Source organism: Arvicanthis niloticus, chromosome 5, assembly GCF_011762505.2.
Source record: "Arvicanthis niloticus isolate mArvNil1 chromosome 5, mArvNil1.pat.X, whole genome shotgun sequence".
NCBI classification, from domain to species: domain Eukaryota; kingdom Metazoa; phylum Chordata; class Mammalia; order Rodentia; family Muridae; genus Arvicanthis; species Arvicanthis niloticus.
In genome coordinates, this window is record NC_047662.1 from 13,414,448 (window position 1) to 13,434,675 (window position 20,228).

The following is a 20,228-nucleotide window of genomic DNA, read 5'->3' on the forward strand; positions in this document are numbered from 1 at the left end:
CCTTTCTCCGCCCCCTTGCAAGCTCCCTGCCGCTGGGCTCATGCTGGTGCCTTCCCTCACTCCTGGGGCTGTCAGTCCTATACCTGCCTCAAGAAGTAGCTGAGGCACCAAGCATTTCCTGGGGACTACATAGCAGGCCTGGTCGGTTCAGTGGGGCCCCTACTTGGGAAAGAGCTCCAGTCATCAGAGCTGGCTGTTCCCCTCCTGTCTCCTGCCACTGCAGCGAATATTGCCACTGCAATAGTACTGGGCCCTACTTTACTGAGAAGCCAGCTAGTGGTCTATACCTGCATTGCTGCTCTGGCTGGAGCAGGCCCGGGTGAGTCAAGGTGCACCTCAGCCACGGGGCTGAATAACCTAACTCAGTACAGTACAGAGCGCCTCTTCCCATGAGGGGCAGCGGGACATCCCAGGAAGTTACTGTGAAAGTCAGCTGTGTAGTTGCCTGTTCCCCACCCACTGGTGACACAGGGACCACAGGCGACATTAGAAAATAATCAAATTTATTCTCTCTAGGGAATGGGGCAGGAGCACCTTCTGAGTCCTAGGGTGCCATCCATCCTTAAATAAACAGTCAGAGGCCGCCTGCTCACTCGGCAGGTGGGAGGCAATCCGGAGCTGTGGGTGGAGTTTCTGCCAGTGTGGGCTGGCCCTCGGTCCCATCCCTAGGACGGAAGACCAGCTCTCCAGCCTGCAACATCTGCCCAGCTGGCCACGTGCTGCCTGGCCCATACTGCTGGTAGAAGTCCGCGTCTGTCTGGAACATGACCAGTGCCTGGGCTGTGTGGATCCGAACATGCTGGGCCAGGCTATTGGCATCCAGGAACTTGTCCCCACAGGAATCACAAGCGTAGAGGATGTGTGTGTTGGGGTCTGTGGAGGTGGGGGCTGTGGTCAGGACGGGAAGGACCTTGGGTCCACTGGTGGTCATGCCCCGGACTGCCCCTCTCACCTTCTTCCTGCACTTGCTTGACAGCTTTGCTGATCTCGGCTTTGAGGACTTCTGTCTCATCAGCTGTCACTGCGGCCCCCACTGGTACCACTGTGGGCAGAGTCAGCAGGGCCTGAGGCAGAAGCCACAGGGACCTACCCCACTGTTACCACTGAGGCAAGCTGCTGTAGCTGCCGCCCTCTGCCGCCCTGCCCACAGTGCACACCTGTGAGCTGAGTGACCGCTGTCGCTGCCAGTGCCTCAGTGGCCAGTGTGACCATGTCGTCCACAGTGACCACGCTGACCTCACCACCCTCTTCTGGCTCCAGGATCTTGATGCCCGCCTTGCCCTGATGCACAGTCTTTACATGAGAACGCAGGTTGTCTACCCGGTTGAAACCACGCCCACACTTGTCACACAGATAAGGCTTCTCTCCTGGCAGGGAGAAAAGTTACCATCCTGTCACCTGCAGGCTCTCAGTACCCAGCAGCCCCAGCTTTTCTAGCAAGAAGTTCTCTGAGGCAGCCTCATGCACCCTCCTCCTAGAAGGCAGGTGGAGCCCACATTTGAACCTCAGGGCTACCTGTTGAGCAAGTGTGGCATGGGGCTCCCTGCCTCCCCCTCCACCGGTGTCCTCCAGAGTGGGCTGGGAAGTGAGCTCACCGGTGTGGATGATGATGTGCTTGGACAGGTCCCCCACGTTCACGAAGGCCTTGCTACAAACGCTGCACTTGTGTGGTCGGATGTTGTCATGGTGACGAATGTGATTAGCCAACTGGCTGGACTGGACAAATCTACAAAGCCACAAATAAGGGGTTCATGTTGGCTCACGGGAGCTTCAGTGTGGAGGGATCTAAGGGTCCCCCACACACACCAGGACACAGCCTGAGTCGTGGCCTCATGCTCCCTGGGGTGGGTGTAGGCCTACCTCTTGCCACAGCGTTCACAGACATAGGGCTTCTCCCCCGTGTGTTGGCGTACGTGGGCAATGAGGGAGCTGGCCTGGGTGAAGGCCTTGCCACAGATCACACACTGGCACGGCTTCTCACCTGGGGCAGAGGCACACGGCACTAGCACCCGCCGGGCTCCCTGTGCCCCTTCCACAGCCCACACAGGGCCTCCTCACCCACCCGTGTGGATCCGTACGTGCCGCTGCAGCGCGCCCGGGTCGGCAAACTGCCGCTGGCAGTGGGTACATACATACGGCTTCTCCCCACTGTGGATCCGCAGGTGCCGCTTGAGGTTCCCTTTGGAGATGAAAGGCAAGTCCAGTGTGCTGCACTGTGAGGGCCAGGGGCAAGGCTGGGGAACGGGTGCTCTGGGCCTACCTGAGGTGGTGAATTGCTTTCCGCACTCCCGGCACTTGAGAGGGCCGTCAGCAATGTGGATCTTCAAGTGGGCCTTCAGGTTCCCCACCTGCACCCAGACAGGGGCTCAGAAGGGTCCCCTTGGAATCTGGCTTCTCCCCAACCCCGTAAGCCAGGGAATAATGGACTTCCTGGTTTCTCCAAGGGGCAGAGCTCCATTCCTGACTGAAGGCCAGCACTGGAAGGAAAACCAACCACAGCCCTCCAGGGTACCATCCTAGGAGAGTCCCTGTCCATAGACAGTGGCTGTGGTGTGCTAACCCTGGGGAGCTTCGAGGAGCCCTCCAGTGCTGGCTCAGGAGGGTGCACACCTGGTTGAACTTCTTGTCGCAGTGAGGACACTTGTGCTCCTTGTCCGTGTCATGAGTCTCCAGATGGCGCATCTTGGAGGTGGGGTCGGAGAAGGAGCGGCCACAGTAGTCGCATTGGTAGGGTTTCTGACCACTGTGTACCAGCTGGTGGCGCTTGAGGTTGCCTGAAGTAGTGAAGAGCTTGCCGCAGTCCCCACAGCGGTAGCGGGCCTCCCCCGAGTGCCTCTTCTTGTGCAGGTTCAGCAGGCTGATGAGTCTGTAGCTCTTGCCGCACTCCTCACACCCATAGGGTTTCAACGGGCTGTGGGTCAGAAGGTGCTAGGTGACAGCAAAGGGTGCTCCAGGTCCCAAACAGGTGCCCAGCCTGGGGGAGGCAGGGTGGGTACCTGTGTGTCTTCTCGTGAGCCTTGCACGCTGCGGGGTCTGAGAAAGCCTTGCTGCACTCGCGACATGAGAACGGCTTCTCGCCCGTGTGGATGCGAATGTGCCGTTTGAAGTTCCCTGTGTGCGTGAACTCCTTCCCGCAGTCCTGCAGGCGCAGCAGGAAGGAGTGCATGAGGGGCCGCACAGACCCTGGCGGCTCAGGGCTGGCACCGCCCACGGCCCCCGCACCTCGCACTTGTGGATGATGGAGCCATAAGCCTTGGTCTCAGTGCGATCCCCGTAGGTGCCCGAGCGCAGGTTCTGGCCCTCCATGCCAAGCTCCTGCCCAGAGTCTGTGCCCGCAGACTCTTCATTCTCCTCAGGAGGCTCCCCATTCTCCAGATGGACCCCCTCTTCCTTGACTGTGGCAGGCCCCGTGCCCTCTTCCTCTTGCCCCTCTTCTCCTTTGCTGGCTGGCTCCACTTCCATTTCTGCACAGAAAAGAGCAGGTACTGAGCTGTGTGTGGCTGGGACCACGGCACTATCTAGGTCTGGCCCAAGTCGTCCCCCCACCCTTCTTTAGGTGACAGTGACTCCAGGATCTGTAACACCGGTATTGCCACCTCAGGCCAGCCCAAGTCCTTGTGAGGCATGGCGCACACGAGTCATGCCCAGGGCTGAGCAGGGAGCTTCCAGACGAACAGGAACGTGGAGGGGACGAGGACGTGCAATGAAGACAGCTCACGAGTGAAGAGAAAAACGAAGTGAAGGATGAATCTGAGCGTCAGGCTAGACACAGAAGAGGTGATCTAAGGGGGTGCAGGAGACGAGCCCCTGGCTGGGGGAGGGGTACCTTGCTCTGAGCTCTCTGACAAGGCCTCCGCTTCTGCAGCAGCCATGTCGCTCGTGGGGTCCGGCTTGAGCTCCACAGGTGGAGGCTCCCTGGGAGCATCTGCCTTCTCTGTCTGTTCTGCGCCTGAGGAAGGATGGGAGGCTGGATTGGTACTCTGTCCAGAGGCCAAATAGGTCTCTTCCATGGCTGGAACAAACCCTGCAGAACAAACTGTCTGAGCTAGACACGAGCCAGAGACTTACAGGAGCGCATGCGGCCAAGCTCCCAGCCACAAGGCCTTTACTGTCCCAGGGCCCAGGCTGCACAGGTGCCGGGCAGGGCCTCCTTCCAGCTGTCCATCACCTCCTTCCAGGGAGCCAGCCCGTCAGACCCCAATCAACTCACCACTGGATGCGCTCTCTGCCTGGCCTCCCCGCTCCTCTTTGAGCTCTCTGCCTGGGCCTGTGGATGAACTGCTTCTTGCTTGGTCCAACCTGCTCAGCATGGTGGCGGCAGCCTTCTCTTCTTTGGCTCTCTTGTCTCCTCCTGGAGACAGAACACAACAGACTTGTCGTTTTTCATCAAGTGTCAATGGCCAGAAGGATGAGGTGGCCCCTGAGTCCACCTCAGAGCTTCTAGGTACTTCACTAGTTTGTTCCGGGAATGCCTCAGCCCAGGACACTGACTTCCCAAGCCTGGACAGCACAAGTGAGATATTTTACATGGGCAGTAGACAGGAGGAGGCATGATCCTCCACCTGACCCGTGAGAGGAGTCTACGGGCTTCTGAGGACACCCTGAGAGGTCACCAAGAGAGCTCCTGGAAGGGCAGCTATAAGAGGCTCAGGTAGCAGCTCTGGGCACCTAGTAGCTCAGGTGTGGCTCCTGCCCTCTGCTGCCCAAAGGTAGAAGGGGGCAGGCATAGGGCCCCTTTCCAGAAGTGCTAGACACACCTTAACAGCACCCCCACAACGAACGCAAGGTAGATGAGTAGTCTGAGGCCCAGTGAGGTAACCCGTAGTCAGGCAAGGGCTCCAGAAGCCACTTTTCAGGGGCAGCTGGCCAATGACCTCACCTTCCACAGCTGAGGTGTCTGCACTCTCCCCAGCGGTGCTGCTCGGCTCAGCGAAGGACTTGAGTGTTTGGCAGGCCGTGATAATATCCTGCATCTGGAGGAAGCTGGCCACGGCCAGAACATCATCCACGTTCTCAGGGCTAAGGTTCAGCTTAGCAGTGTACATGAACTCCAGTACCTGCCCCAGGCCTGCCAAGGACAGGATGCTGTCACACACCCACTTTGGGGCCTACCAGTGTGCAATCAAAGTTTGCAAAGGCTTCACCACCTGTCTGCTTGGCTGGGGACAGCTTCTAAAAAGATACACAAGGAGACTGGACATCCCTCCTTACTGACAATGTGGGCTTTAAGATCTCATCATCTATCTGCTCTACCAAATGCTCAGACATCGACCTCTGTCTATCTGTTTCCACATCTATAAAATGGGAGAGTACTTTGACCTGACCATCTCAAAAACAGGTGATAGGGCTGGTCCATCTCAAGCCTGTGCCCCAACTAACTCCTCATCCTTTACATGGCCTGGCCGTCAGCTCCAGGACTGACATGGCCACAGAGAAGAATGAAGAAGGTCTAGGGCCTGCTTCTCTGTGTCCCTGCTAACAAGACTGGTCCTATTTTCTTTGTGCCCTAAGCATAAGGTGAATCTGTCCCCAACCCCCTGCCCACTTCATGTCTAGTCAGAAGCATCTGTGAAAGGGGAGGAACTTGGTACCTACAGGGTCGGAGCTCAAACGCAGGTGGGATATGCTTGCCGGCATTGCCCTAGCAGGGCCGTGTGTGACGAGGCCCTAGCCCCATTAAGGTACCTGCCGCGTTACTGATGTCCAGATGCACCACATCCTTCTGGTCCACAAAGAGCATCTTGAAGTACTCGCTGCAAGCCGCCAGCACGGCCTTGTGAGCCTTGAAGTCAACACCGTCCACCACAAAGGTACAGTCACAGAGGAGGCCCAGCTGCCGCTGCTGGTTCAGCTGCTCCAAGACACGCTGGCTGTGCTGGGGGAAATCCATGGCTGCAGAAAGCCAGAACCTTCTGTCAGCACTGAGAAAGGATGCCAGCCCAACTCATGGCCAACTGCCGAGCAAGCCCAGGTAAGACTCACAGAGGAGACAGAGAGAATTAAACATGGGAGAGGCTTTTCTACCATGAAAGGGCAGACAACTCCAAACACTGCAAGCCAAAGCAGCCCAGTCGCTCCCAAAACTCACTCAACAAGTCGAGTCCCCGCAGCAGGAAGTATCGAGAGAAAGCCCCTATCTTGCCCCCACGGCAGAATACACACTAGGTACTAAGCTAAGTAGTCAACACAGCAGAGAAATGAAGCAAAGCGACTGTGCTGTCTGTCTCACAGAACAGCTGACGGCGAACAAGAACACATACACTATTAGCCTAAAAGGCTCTAAGTGCATGCGGATGGCCCTTCCATCCCAGCTGCAGAGTCCCTCTCCATGGCTCCCACAGGCTCAGGGAGGTTCCCTATGCACTCAGTGTCTGGGTTCATTAGTTCTTTAGGGTGGGGACCTTACTCTATCTCTCTCCTTCCCAGCCTTTCCCACCCCACCCTTGCTCAGCTCCTCCCCCCTCTCTGGCTCACGGCACTACACGAAGTGGTTAGTTAAATCTGGTGTCTCCAGAAACATCTGAGTGGTGAGTCTCCATTCTGAGCCAAGAGCTGCCTGGGTTGGCTGCGGTGTTAAGGGCCTCCCTTAATGCTGGGAAATCCCACAGCTGTCCCAAGGGCTTAGTGATGGTCCTGGGCTGGTCTTCAGTTATCAACTATACAAACAAAGAGATAAGATAAATACTCAAGCAGCCCCTGCCCGCCCAGCCCACTGCAGAATCTTCTCAAGATCAGCAATCTTCTAGGAAAACAAATGGGGTTTCTTTATAGAAAAAAACTTGCTTCGGAACATTTCAAAGTAAAACCTGGCACTGTGTGAGGCCAAAGTGCATCGAGCAGGCTACAGCGTTGGATCCAAACCCCAGTGACAGTCAGCCACTCCAGAACCAGGCTGCCCCTGAGCAGGAGAGTGACTTTGGGGCACTGTGCCCCAATGCAGCAGCACTGGCCGCCTGATGTCACCATCCCAGACTGTCTTTGGCCTGGAGCCTGGAGCCGCAATGACTGAGGAGAACCGACAGAAGTCATTCCCCTCACACTAGCACAGGCACATTTACCACTCTGTGGTTTTTGGAAACTTCTGAGTACGTGCCTGCACTCTCAGCACTTAGGAAGCTGATGCAGGAGGATGATGAGTTCCAAAACTGCCAGAGTCACTGTCTTAAACAACAAGAAAATATAGAGATACATACATGCTGACGTAGGAAAGTGTCTAACAGGGATGGTGGCAGTGATAGCAAGCCAACTGCAAGTTCAACTGGAGACCAATCCCTGCTCTCTCAGGTCCAAGCAGGGACACCGCTTTTGGGCCTGGCAGTGCCAACATCTATAACTAGGAGTCAGCCTGAAGCAAGGTAGAAAAGCTGTGGGCAGTCTGGAGTACCAGTCACCATCTCCACAGCCAGTGAGCTGCCTCCTGAGTGGAGACAGGGAGCCAACATCCCATGTTTGGTTTGCTAGACCCTGAGTGACTGTCTAGTGCAGACGTGGAGGCCGACAGTCTTAGTGGAGCCCCGGCCTCCTTCCTTTGTCCAGGATGCCCGCCTATTCTTGGTCCACCACAATCCTCTCCTCACTTTCCCTGTGTCCTGCAGCCCACACTCTGTGGCAAAGCACCCCAACTCAGAGTGGGGCATCAGAGGCAGCTACTTCTTAGAGCCCTGGGAGCCAACTGAGTGCCTGTCTGCTCCCCGGGACTCATGGGACCCCATCAGTGGGCATCAGGAATTGGTTTTCTCTTCTTTTCTTTCTTTCTCTCTTTCTGTTTCTGTGTCTCGCTGTGTAGCCCTGACTAGCTTAGAGCTGAGACCTGCAGTCCTGCCTCTGCCTCTGCCTCCCACGTGCTAGATGAAGAATATTTACCATCACACCCAGCATGTTCACGGTTTTAAATAAAAACAAAGCATACACACCAGTCATAACACAAGGTCCATGACAAAGACCCCTCTCAACTCTGTTTCTTAAGACCCTGGGGGAGGGGCAGGACCGTGAGCTTCAGTGGGGCCATTAGCCTGGCAAAGGCACATACGGGCTGGAGAGACACACTCCTCAGTTCAAGCCACTCTGGAGCCAAGATCCACTCTGCTCAGCTCAACAAGGTCCTCCGACAATGAAGAAACAGCACTAAGTTGTGCAGCCTGACCGGTCACAGAGCCAGAACACCACACCCTGCTCACCTGCACACTAAGCACACAGCCACTCTGGGCACCAGCTTTCCTGTCATTGCCTCAGAGCTGCAAGGACTAGGGAGAATTTTTCCAGACCTGAATCCAGAGTCTGCCCTGGCTGGCAAGGGGCCAGAGTGTCTCCAGTGGAGCAGGGGCATTCTTCACAAGGTTAATTCTACCGACTCAAATAGTCAAATAGACAGGGGTAGGTGGGTGGGTGTGTAGGGGGGGGGCACCTCTCTTAGCACCCAGAAGAAGAGAGACATATTCTAAGTTACTCTCTCTCTTTTTTTTTTTTTTTTTTTTTTTTTTTTTTTTTGGTTTTTCAAGACAGGGTTTCTCTGTGTAGCCCTGGCTGTCCTGGAACTCACTCTGTACACCAGGCTGACCTTGAACTCAGAAATCCCCCTGCCTCTGCCTCCCAAGTGCTGGGATTAAAGGCATGCGCCACCACCGCCCGGCTCTAAGTTATTCTTTTTAAGGCCCCGAATCACATGGTCCCTGCATCCTTTTACTTGGGCACTCTGGGTGACTAGACCCACCAATCATAACCCACCATCCCTTCTAAACATAATCTGGAAAATGCCTGTAACACAATCCCAGCAGTGGTGGTGAGACATGGGGAGGGCATGCTAAACAGAGCACGGAGGGGTGGACACTCTCCGCTGACAGGCACTTTACACAGACTGACTAAACTGTTACAACCCAAGACCACCCGGTGTATGAGGCCGACTGCCTGAATGAAGCACCAAGATGACTGACCTGCACAGCTCCCCCCAAAAGCCACACAGCCTGTCAAACACTGACACAGGATCCAAGTCAGAGCAAGCTCTGACTAGCATGAGGGGCAGGGCCACATCACTGGACAGAAAGCAACCTCCCTCAAGTACACACCGAGCTTTTGCTGGCTCCCCAACGAACTGGCCAGTTCCAGCTTCCACACAGAGAGGTCACCACCAAGTGCAGCTCACCTTTCTTGATGATCCAGAAAGACAAGACATATATATGCTCAGGCCAAGGAAACAGAAGTTCACAAAGGCCACCCTGGGAGGCTGGAAACTATGCACCCAACCCCACTCGCAACCTGTCTCTTCATGTATAACCTGGTGGAGAAGAAACTATCAGCATCCTGCCTGTACCACAGTGCTCCCTGCCTGCCACCACAGTGCTCCCTGCCTGCCACCACAGTGCTCCCTGCTTGCTACCAGTGCTCCCTGCCTGCTACCACAGTGCTCCATGCTTGCTACCAGTGCTCCCTGCTTGCTACCACAGTGCTCCCTGCCTGCTACCACAGTGTTCCCTGCCCAGCAAATGCTTGCCTCATTTTCAGACGGTTTCTTCCATTTTTAGCAGGTTTTCTCAATATACAGATGTACACACACACACACACAAACAGAAAATCTAGAAAGATAATCCTTCAGTGAATGAGGGGAGACAGTGCTAGGATCAAACCCAGGGCTCTAAGAGCCTGACCCCTGAGCTGTTCCCAGTCCCCTCGTCTAAGCATGCAGATCTTTATAGAAACTTCCAGGCCTGCTTGGACATCCAGCTTCTGACACTTCACCCTCTCCTGACAGTGCTGCCCTGACCTAATGTAAGTTTACCAGTCCTGAATCCATAGTGTTTTTTTGTAATTATAAAAAGCAAATTCCTTTTCTTTCTTGAGCCAACACAGAGCAGCCTCAGACTGTGTAGCACAGACTGACCCTGAACCCACTGTTCTCCTCCTGCACATCCCAAGTGCTGGGACTCCAGCTGTACGCCCTAGGGCAGGCTGTCTACTAGAGGTTCTTACCTGTCCTCAATAGCCAAAGAGGGAGCAGAGGGAAGGTCCAGAGCAGATGCTGGCCACTTTGGTTAACTTTTGCTTCTTGAAATACTGTCACATGAGTTCAGGCTAGCTTTGAACTTGTGATGGAGCCAAGGATGACCTTGGCTTCCTAGTCTTCCCATCTCACAAGCAGAGAATCCAGCATCCTGATATTATTTGTCCCAACCTCTAAAACTACAAGAAACACACCTGTTTAATTTGCCCAGCCCAAGGTACTCTGTTATAGCAATGCAGACCACACTAAGAGCAGCAGAAGCATTTGAGAAACAACTCCATGAACCTGGATGGCCCAGCTACCTAGCACCTGCAGTTATCACCTGGTGACCCCGCAGCTCATAAAGCAGACTAGGCACAGAGAAAAGAGCAGGTGGCTTCATGATCCTCTCTGTACTCACCTGAGGTGAGCACTATAGCTTTGAGCCTCCCGACGAAGGTTAACCACTGATACCACATGCGACACAGCTATCAGTGCTGGTAGAACTGCCTGAGAGTCAGAGGGAGTGAGGAGGGCCTCTCAGAGGAGGGAGAATTTAAACAAAGACCTGGAAGAAGGTGTAAAAGGGGGGTGTGCCACTGCAAACCCAGGCCCCAGGAGGCACTATGGAGCCACAGACAGACAGTAATGCCCTTTCTTTTTTTTTTTTTTTCTTTTTTTCTTTTTTTCTGGTTTTTCGAGACAGGGTTTCTCTGTATAGCTTTGGCTGTCCTGGAACTCACTCTGTAGACCAGGCTGGCCTGGAACTCAGAAATCCGCCTGCCTCTGCCTCCCAAGTGCTGGGATTAAAGGCATGCGACACCACCGCCCGGCGGCAATGCCCTTTCTTTAAAGTTTCATGCAGGGTAAGCATTTGCCCAATAAGCTACACCCATGATTCTTTTAAACACACTTTTTAAAAAGCCTTGGGAGAACTGAAAACTGAATGGCAATACTCTGAAGGGGCCACTTAGCAGCTAAGGGACAGCAGAGAAGCTGGAAGGCCAGCAGCCACTGCAGATAGGGCCACAGACTCAGTGGTCTCAGCTGAGAGCAGTGCTTCAATTAAGAGCATATGTTGGGCCGCAGGGTAACGGCCCATGTCTGTAATCCTAGCACTTAGGAGGCAGAGGCCATCGCAACAGTGTAGAGATCCCCTAACATCATTATGGCAGTCACCTGTCCCCTTGCTGACACAGGGGCAAGGATATGCTTGTCTTTTTTCCACAGGAATCCACGACACCAGGATGGATGCCAATATGGGCCATCCAACCAGCCAGGGAAAGGGAGAAAGGGATGAAACCTCCTCTCCCTCAGACCTTCTGGCTGAGGAGGTGGTACTTGTTAGAGACAAGTCTCTACTTGCCTGTGACCCCAGTATTCATGCCGTTTGCCTTACACCCTATCAAGTACAAAATACTTCCCAGGCTGGCGAACAACTCCCATTATACTAAGGGAACCTGAGCCAACAAAGTTTTATTAAACTATTTGGTCCTACTCAGAGAAAGCTCAATGGGACAAGGGTACCTGTTTTGTCAAGGGCTATTTCTTGAGTTCTGAGTTCAAGGACAGCCTGATCTACAGAGTGAGTTCCAGGACTAATCAGGGCTACACAGAGAAATCCTGTCTTAAAAAAAACAAACAAGCGAACTGGCGGTGGCGCAGTGGCTAAGGCGGCCGCCTGCTGTCTCTCTCTGTCCTTCTCTCTCTGTCCGCCTGTTCGAATCCCGCTCAGTTCGTTTGTCTCCACCTGAGTCTCATGGGGGGGAAAAAAAAAACCCAACAGCGTATGTTGGAGCTGACATAATTGGCTTTTGCAGTGGAAGTGGGCTGTGGAGGGGAGAAGGGTACACAAGTTCTATCATGAGAAACTGGCATGGTGACACCATCCCTGAGATGAGGAGAAACAAGAGCTCGTGGAAAGTCACAAACTTCAGACCAACTACAGACAAGAAGACAGTACTCAAAGAGGAGACAGTGAATAAAACAACAAACAGCATACAGCTAGGGGGCTGAGGGCACTTCTGCCAGCTGATGACCTGAGTTTCACTCCCACAATTCACATGGTCTGACAGAATCAACTCCTGCCAACTATCCTCTAAACCCCTCCTGTGCATGCACACGCGCGCACACGCGCACACACACATAGCATAAGTACACAATTGTGATTTTTTTTTTTTAAAAAAAGGAAAGAACAAGGGAAGAGTGGCAGGCAATGAACATGCAGGGACAAGCTGGGCTGTGACAGCCTCAGCGGGGCAGCTTATCCTCCACAGTCCAAGAACAGCCAGCAGATCAGAAGCTCGCCACTGACAGCTGGAGCTGCCTCCGTCAGCTGGCAGAGCGCTTCTGCAGCATACACAGAGCTCTGGGTTCAATCCCCAGCAATGCACAAACCCAAAATCCTCAGCTACAGAGTCTGAGGCAAGCCTAGGCTACAAGAGGCCCCACCTTATAATTAAAGCTGACATGACAAAATTTAATTCTCAGTTGCATCACTGGAACCTGAAAAACTGTTAACATCCCCCTGCTGACACTGGAAGTGTTCAGTCTCTGGCCCACCACAGAACAGGGAAGCACTTCTCCCTTGAGGGGCTCAAGGCCCCTGACACTCAGCACCGCCCTGAGCATTCAATGCTGAGTCACAACATGATTGAATCACACTCTGGAGGGACACCCACATCCTGCAGGGCATGTGAGAAAAAGAAAATGGTGTAGGCGCCCCTGTCAAAAGGAGTTCCTGGTGACAGCTGTTGCCTGAAACCTTTGTTTACCACTCATAATATTCTTAAAAATTACAAACAGAGGAAGGGGTGTATTGGGTTGGGAACTCGTCAGTCAGAGGTCTTTCCCATCATAAAACCTTTAAGGTATTAAGGGGGTGTACCAACACTTGGGGTTGGTACCACAAGGCTGTTGTAGAATACCCCTGTAAACTCTGAGCATCAGAAGGCACAGTGCAGAGGACAGCAGCTAGTTCAAGGTCAGCCTGGGCTATCCTCTGAGGCTCTGTGTCAAAAAAACAACAAAAACCATTTCCTACTTTCTGTAAGACCCGGTCACTAAAAATTTCTCGATACAAAAAAAAACAAAAAAAACAAAACAAAAACAAAACAACAACAACAAAAAAACCATTTCATATGGGAAATGGAAAATTACAAAATTTTTCACAAAGAATGTGTTTCTCAGGAAGATTCTGGGAGCAGAAATCCCTGAAGAGGGTCCCCCTAGAGCAACGGATCCTCAGCATCAAACACAGATGAAACCCTGATATTGTGAAAGGGGCCTGCCTTTGCTGGGGCCACAGCTCAGGGCTTGTCATTAAGCAGAGCTGGTCCTTGGGCGGCAGTGCACACATCTCCAACCTCCATCCCTCTCTGTAAACCGGGGATAACAATGGAGGCTTCTACTTCCTAGAGCTGTGGATGCACTCCGGCATGATGATACCACAATACATAAAACCAGGCAGGAGAAGCCACAGAGCCAGAGATCAGGGAGGAGCCCACCACCCCAGGCGGGGCTCACCTCTTCTACCAGATGCAACATGAGGCCCCAGGGCTTGAGACTTAACAGAATGCCATCACCTCCTTCCTAAAGACACATGACTTGCCAAAAGAGGCTTCACTGAGAAAAAACACAGCATGGCCATCCCACAGAGAAAGGAATGCCTGTATTCTATGATTCCATTTTCCTATAGAGCTGAATGGTACCCCCCCCCCTCTCTCTCACACACACACACACACACACACACACACACACACACACACTACCTGTGACTGCCCTGCCAAGCTACATGGTATGATGCTACTGATGAAGCTCACACATGCTCTCACTGCAGGACAGGAGAAATCAGGCCGGATGTGAGAGAAGCATCCTCCCCGCTGGCTAACCCTCCTGGTGTCAGAGGTGCCATGAGATGACTGGGGGAGAGCGGCCAGCACTAGGCGTGCTCTACTCACTGAGCAGCAAGAAGTGCCCACTGTGTCACAGTGGGGAGTGTTATGGGAACCAACAACTTCCTAAATGACTTAAGATGGTTCACAGAAGGGAACTCATGTTTGGTACTATAAACCCAGTTAGAAGCTTGTGGCTGGAGGGGCTGGAGGGGCCGGAGGGAAGCCGCTGCTGCTGCCTTACTAAGTGGATTAGTCATGGCCACCAAATTTCCTTCTAAATACTTATGTCACTGCTCAAAGATCAGTGCTGCCGTCAGAGACGTTTCTTTGGGAGTGGGCAGCAGCCACAAGCAACTTATAATTTGTCCAAGTAAGGAAAGTCAGTCACCCATAACTGTGGTAGCTGTATCACTCTTTGGGGGGAGGGGGGACAGAAGAGATGTAGGAGCCTGAGGAGGGTGACAGTTGTCACCACGGCACAGACCTGGCCTCCTGTGTTCACAGAGCTGTGATCACTGGACCCATCAACATCCTGTGACAGAGAGAGAGGAGGGCTGTGAGGTGCCACACCTCTGAGGATCATAATGATTCCTAGGAGAAGGAAAGATGTCCGTGCTCCTGTAAATAGCTCCTCAGCCATGTTCCTGTAAGCAACCTTAATTAAACTCACTGGGTTAAAGAAGAGGGGAGAGGGGGAAGGAGGTTGCATGAAAGGGGAGGAGGAGGTGGGGGAAGGGGGAGGACGGGGGGGGCATGAAAGTAAGGACTAGCTAGGAAGAAGGGAAGAGTGGGAGAGGAGGGCCAAGAGTGGGAGGGGAAACATAACCAGGTACAATATGTACATGTATGAGGTGCAGGAAGGAACTGGTTCTATTTAACTAACATGTGCTAAAACACATTCAAAGTCTCCAAGAGACAGAAGTCAGTGCTGACCCGTGTGTGCCTCACACTGCACTCTAAGCACATGGCGGTGAAGGCTGGACAGTCAGGAGTACAAGGCCAGGTCAGACCATCCAACCTGTCTCCAAAGAAACAAGAGTGGAGTAAGACTTGGTGGCCCTCAGTGTGACATGCCTTCTTCATGTGCTGACCACTCCTGGGCTTTCCTTCCACACAGGATTGAGTGCTAAGGTCCCTTCTAGGGTTGAGATTTATTAAATGTTAAGGGGTCAAGTCAATTCATAAGCGTGCCAGGCAACTCCGAGCGACCGGCATGAAGTAGGACAGAAGCCACAGTGAGGACAGACTGAGGAGCTGGCACTCAGCAGACTGTGTTAATATTGTCTTAGGATTTCCAACTGTCCCAGGCCACGGTGATCTACACATGCAATGCCAGTGCTTAGGTCTCTGAGGCAAGAGGACCAAGTTCAAGGACAGTCTGGTCTCTGCAGCAAAATCCTGCCTCAAAAAACAAACTCCAGGAGCCAGAGTGGTAGCACCTTTAATCCCAGTACTCAGGAAACAGGCAGATCCCTGGACACCAGCCTGCTCTATAGAGTGAGTTCTAGGACTATGCAGAGAAACCGTCTCAGAAATACCAAAACAACAAGGGCCTGGAGAGATGGCTCGGGGCTTACAAGCACTTACCCCTCTTGTGGAATACCTGTGTTCAATTACCAGCAGTGATATGGCAGCTTACAACACTTGTAACTTTAATCCAGTGCCCTCTGGTCTCTATAGGCACTGAAGACACATGGTGCCCAGCCATACATGCAGGGAAAACACCCATACACATAAAATAAATAAAAAACAATTAAGCAGCACGACCCGCCAGGGGTGAGGGCACACGCCTGTAACGGCTGCATCTGTGAGGCAGAGGCAAGAAAGGCAGCTGAGCTGGGCTGTGGAACACACCTTTGATCCCAGCATTTGGGAGGCAGAGGCAGGGGGATCTCTCTAAGTTTGAGGCCAGCTTGGCATACAATGGGAGTTCCAGGACACCCAGGGCTACACAGAGAAACCATGTCTCAAAAAAAAAAAAAAAAAAAAAAAAAAAAAACAAGCCGGGCGGTGGTGGCACACACCTTTAATCCCAGCACTTGGGAGGCAGAGACAGGGGGATTTCTGAGTTCAAGGTCAGCCTGGTCTACAGAGTGAGTTCCAGGACAGCCAGGACTACACAGAGAAACCCTGTCTCGAAAAACCAAAAAAAAAACCAAACAAACAAACAAACAAAACAAACAAACAAACAACAAAAAAAAAAAAAAAAGGAAGGAAGGAAGGCAGAAGGAGCAGGCAGGATGAACAGACTAAAAGTGAGGCGGGTGTTGGAAAGTACTATACTACATCTACGGAAACAAACTAAATAAAGAGGCAATCACCCCACCCTCCCAAGGTCTCATTCAACACTTCAGGGGGTCTGAAAGATCTCTCTCTCCTCAGCCCCTAAGTGTTCAGGACTGAGATTGCAGAAGGCACCACATCCATTAGGATACTCTCTTACCTAAGCAGAAGGTGCTGGCACCAAAAGACTGATGAATTATATGAAGACCGAGAATTTCTTTTCCAGTTGGAGAGATGGCTCAGTGGATAGAATCTCTTGCACAGGTCCTAAGTTCGATTCCGAGCACCCACGTGGTGGTTCACAGCCACCTGTAACTCCAGTTCGATGGGTCTGATGCCCTTTGACCTCTGTGGGCCACCAGGCATGCATGTGGTACAGATATACATGCTTGCAAAACACCCATACATAAAATTTAAAAATCTAAAGAAACAAAAAATTTCTTTTTGTCATGGAGGTGGAGGGCATGCATCCCAATGAAAAAAGGCTAAAAATCACCACTGCGTTTCCATGTCTAAATAGCAAAGGGTTAGTGTCCAAGATAAACAACACAATATCCACAGACAGGCTATGTGGCCCAGGAAGAGCACCTGGTCAGCTGGGAGGAGCAGGGCTAGTGTCCACGAAACACATCAAGAAACCGAACTGGGCTAGCAAGTTAGCTCATCCTGAGGACCTGGCAGTGATGTTTAGAAACCTTTTAAAGAGACAAGCAAAAGAACAGTGGACACAAAATGTAGACAGATGTTTCAGAAAGGCTGGAGGAGAATGACTCTCAAGTGGAAGTAAGTGCTGCTCCTGCTGCACTAAGAAATAAGATAAGATAAGAAAATGCAAATTAGAGAGGGAAGAGCGGCTGTGGGAGGGGAGGAAGCAGGGCCACTGCCACAGCCAAAGGACAGCGCAGCAACAGCATCAGCTACAATGTGGGCACCCCTACCACTAGGAAGCCAGAAGCAGGCACGATTACCATGCCTTTGAGGCCAGCCTGAGCTACAGGGAGTCTGGGGCAAACCTGGGCTACTGAGCTACCCTGACTTAAAAACAAACAAACAAAACACCTGAGTTGAAAACAATGTTATTCCGGGCTGTGGTGGTGCAGGCCTTTAATCCCAGCACTTGGGAGGCAGAGGCAGGCAGATTCCTGAGTTCGAGGCCAGCATGGTCTACAGAGTGAGTTCCAGGACAGCCTGGGCTACACAGAGAAACCCTGTCTCGAAAAACCAAAACAACAACAACAACAAAACAAAAAGAAAAAGAAAACAATGTTACACTGAGTTTTAAAATGTATCAAATTAGCCATGTGGTCCCATCTCCAGTGCCCCAGGCCCCAGAACTAAAACAATCTTCTGAAGCATGAAGGGCAGCTCACTGACCCAGCAAGCTCGAGAGTCCTCGAGGCCCTCAGCCCTGGCTGACACAGTGCTGTGCTGCCCTCTTCAAGCTCTGGCCTCTGAGCTGGGTGGGATGTTGAATCTGTGGCAGAGGTTTCCATTAGGGGCGGGAGGGTGACTGTGAGAGTGGGTGAGGGTGGCATGGGTGGTGGGCACCAACTCCTCACCTGCCTGCCTCCTGGCCTGTACCTGCCTCAGCTCCACTCCTCCAACTGAGCCTCAGGTTCCAGGGCTGTGCAGACATGAGGAGGAGCATTTCTCACTCACTCTAACCTCATCCGCTGCTTCCTTCCTTTGCTATGAAAACCAGGTTGGCCTCGAACTCACGAGACACCTGCTTGCCTCTGCCTCCAAGCTTCTGGGTTAAAAGCACCAGGAAATCAGGGGGGCTCCACCAGCTAAGGGAATTTAAGACAACCTTGGAGATGGAAGTAATTAGGCCAAGAACCCTCTCCTTAAGAAACCCAGCAACAGACTTCTCAGGATATGGTATGCTCTCCAAGGTCCAGAGACTAAAGTTGATTAGAGAGCTAGGGACTCCTGAGAAAAACAGAGAGGCACAGCACAGTCCCAACTCTCCAGGTGCCACTCAGCTAATGTCTGCCTAGGGGAGAGACAGCAGCCTGCCTTGCTGCTGTCTGGCTCCCTCCTTAAATCCTGACTGGTGTTTGAGGATTGAGTCACCCTGAACCTTGCAGAAGGAGGCAACAGACACCTGGTAAGTAGGCACAGCACACCCTGTAGATCCCATACAGTTCTCAAAACACCCCCCCCCCCACAGAAGGGTTTTAGCCCTACTTACAGATGGGGAAACTGTCTTGACCATGACACAATGGCCCCCTAGACATTTAGCACTAATTCAGTCTAAACTTTCATGGCCTCAGCCCAGCCCTCTGACATCAGTCAGGTCCCCTCTTCTTCTGTCCGTGACTAGAAGTGCCCTGCTTTTGGAAGCCAATCACACCGGGCACCAGGCAGTGTCTGAGAGCACACATCAGTCGTGGACAAGCCTGAACACTCCAGCACCACAAATCTACCCTATGTTCCGTGGCCTGGGAACACACCCAGCCCACTCAGCCCCTCACTGGCCAGGCCCTGCACTCTAGACCCTGTCACTCTGGGACCAGGTTCTCACAGCTGGTCCTCCGCACCACATTAGCATGGCATCAGAAGCTTACAGGTGAGCCTGGACTCCCTGCTCCCTCTCCCTTTTTGAGATAAAGTCCGTCTATGATGCTGGGACCATAAGGAGCCAGCTTGGGTCGTTAGATGGATGCCTGTGCTTAAGCAAAACCCCTTGGTCAAAGAAATCTCGATGTAACTCACTGGCAGTGGGTTACTCAGCAAGCTCTATGAGTATTTCTAGGCTGCTGAGGGTGAAGAAAAATAGCTCTTTATTTTAGCCACTGTATCTCGGGATGCTTCCTTGGAACATTTTCCTCATTCACTGGCAGCACTGGAGACTTGAACCCAGGGCCTTCCACAGACTAGCACTGCCACAGAGCCACACCTCTGCCCTGTAGGACACTTTTAGATTTCACCAAATTAAAATAAGATAAAAGCTGGGTGTGGTGACATACACTTTTAATTCCAGTACCTGGGAAGCATGAACAGAACTGTGACTCTGAAGCCAGCCAGGGCTACATAGCATCGTCCAGGATACCCAGGGGTAGAGAGACATTGTCTCAAAAGGAAAAAAAAAAAAAGTAGATCAAGCCATAATCCTCAGAAACTCAGAAAACAGAGGCAGGAGGACCACTTTGAGTTCAAAGCCAGCCTGGGTGACAGAACAAGTACCCTTTAGACTCTATTCAAAAAACAAAGCAAGGTTTTTATCAATAATTTCACAATAAAACTATTACAAGGATTTTTCTTGGTTTGGTTTTTTGCTTTTTGTATTTTTGGAGGGAAGTTTTTGTTCTGGTTTTTCAAGACAGGTTTCTCAGTGAAGCCATGTAACCAGCCCTGACTGTCCTGGACTGGCTTTGTACACCAAGCTGGCCTTGAGCTCAGAGATGCATCTGTCTCTGAATCACCAAGTGCTAGAGGACCAAAGGTGTGCACCAGCACACCTAACTGTATTATAGTTTAAAGAAAAAGTCCCGAACAGGTGATCTGAGCCATGCTGAGTGTGGACAGTGACCAGCAGCAAGGCCTTCAGTGTTACAGACAGACATACCTCAGATCTCCAAAGGGCCGGGGGCTCTCTTCTCAGACCGTGTGCCTGTAGGAACTCCAGCTCGGCTCCCCTCCTCCAGTTCATCACCTGATCAAGGATACCAGAAAAGAAGCCCCCGTGAGACCGTGAGGGGGCTGCTCAGGCTCTAGGGTCAGTTCTTCCTCCCATCCATCAATCAGACATGTGCAGAGCTTAGCACAGAGCCCTCGGTGGATGGGAGATGAGCCCTGGACTGCTGTACAACAGACTGTGCACAGTGGTGGCGCACACCTTTAATCCCAGCACTTGGGAGGCAGAGGCAGGCGGATTTCTGAGTTCGAGGCCAGCCTGGTCTGCAGAGTGAGTTATCAGGACAGCCAGGACTACACAGAGAAACCCTGTCTCGAAACAACCAAAAAAAAAAAAAAAAAAAAACCAGACCGTGCGCCTGGCCTAGGGAACAAAGAGAATGATCAGAACCCTGGCTCCTCTCAGGAACGGCTTCCTGGGACAGCCCTGCCCAGCT

The 20,228-nt window shown here is 52.4% G+C and overlaps 1 protein-coding gene across 2 annotated transcripts; it reads right to left on the reverse strand.

Moving 5' to 3' along the window:
* Window positions 1-482: 482 nt before the first annotated feature.
* Zbtb17 (zinc finger and BTB domain containing 17) lies at window positions 483-19,832 on the reverse strand. Of its 2 annotated transcripts, none has more exons than XM_034503599.2 (15): window positions 19,724-19,832; window positions 5,686-5,892; window positions 4,880-5,068; window positions 4,211-4,351; window positions 3,827-3,949; window positions 3,223-3,464; window positions 2,997-3,139; window positions 2,611-2,911; window positions 2,261-2,348; window positions 2,063-2,179; window positions 1,861-1,981; window positions 1,596-1,726; window positions 1,158-1,367; window positions 953-1,042; window positions 483-873 (listed from the first exon to the last, which is right to left on the reverse strand). In XM_034503599.2, exons 2-15 carry the CDS (start codon window positions 5,888-5,890, stop codon window positions 590-592), a joined length of 2,385 nt encoding a protein of 794 aa, XP_034359490.1. In that variant the 5' UTR covers window positions 5,891-5,892; window positions 19,724-19,832; the 3' UTR covers window positions 483-589. The 2 variants fall into 2 exon arrangements, with proteins under 2 accessions (XP_034359490.1, XP_034359489.1); XM_034503598.2 differs by having other exon boundaries at window positions 3,827-4,024.
* Between the last annotated feature and the right edge of the window lie 396 nt (window positions 19,833-20,228).

Coding starts and splice junctions, on each gene's coding strand:
- Zbtb17 (XM_034503598.2), bottom strand. CDS start 5,890: ATGGATTTCCCCCAGCACAGCCAGCGTGTCTTGGAGCAGCTGAACCAG. Junction 2,912..2,996: donor GCTCACGAGAAGACACACAG/GTACCCACCCTG, acceptor TCTGACCCACAG/CCCGTTGAAACCCTATGGGT. Junction 1,368..1,595: donor GCACATCATCATCCACACCG/GTGAGCTCACTT, acceptor TCTCCCTGCCAG/GAGAGAAGCCTTATCTGTGT.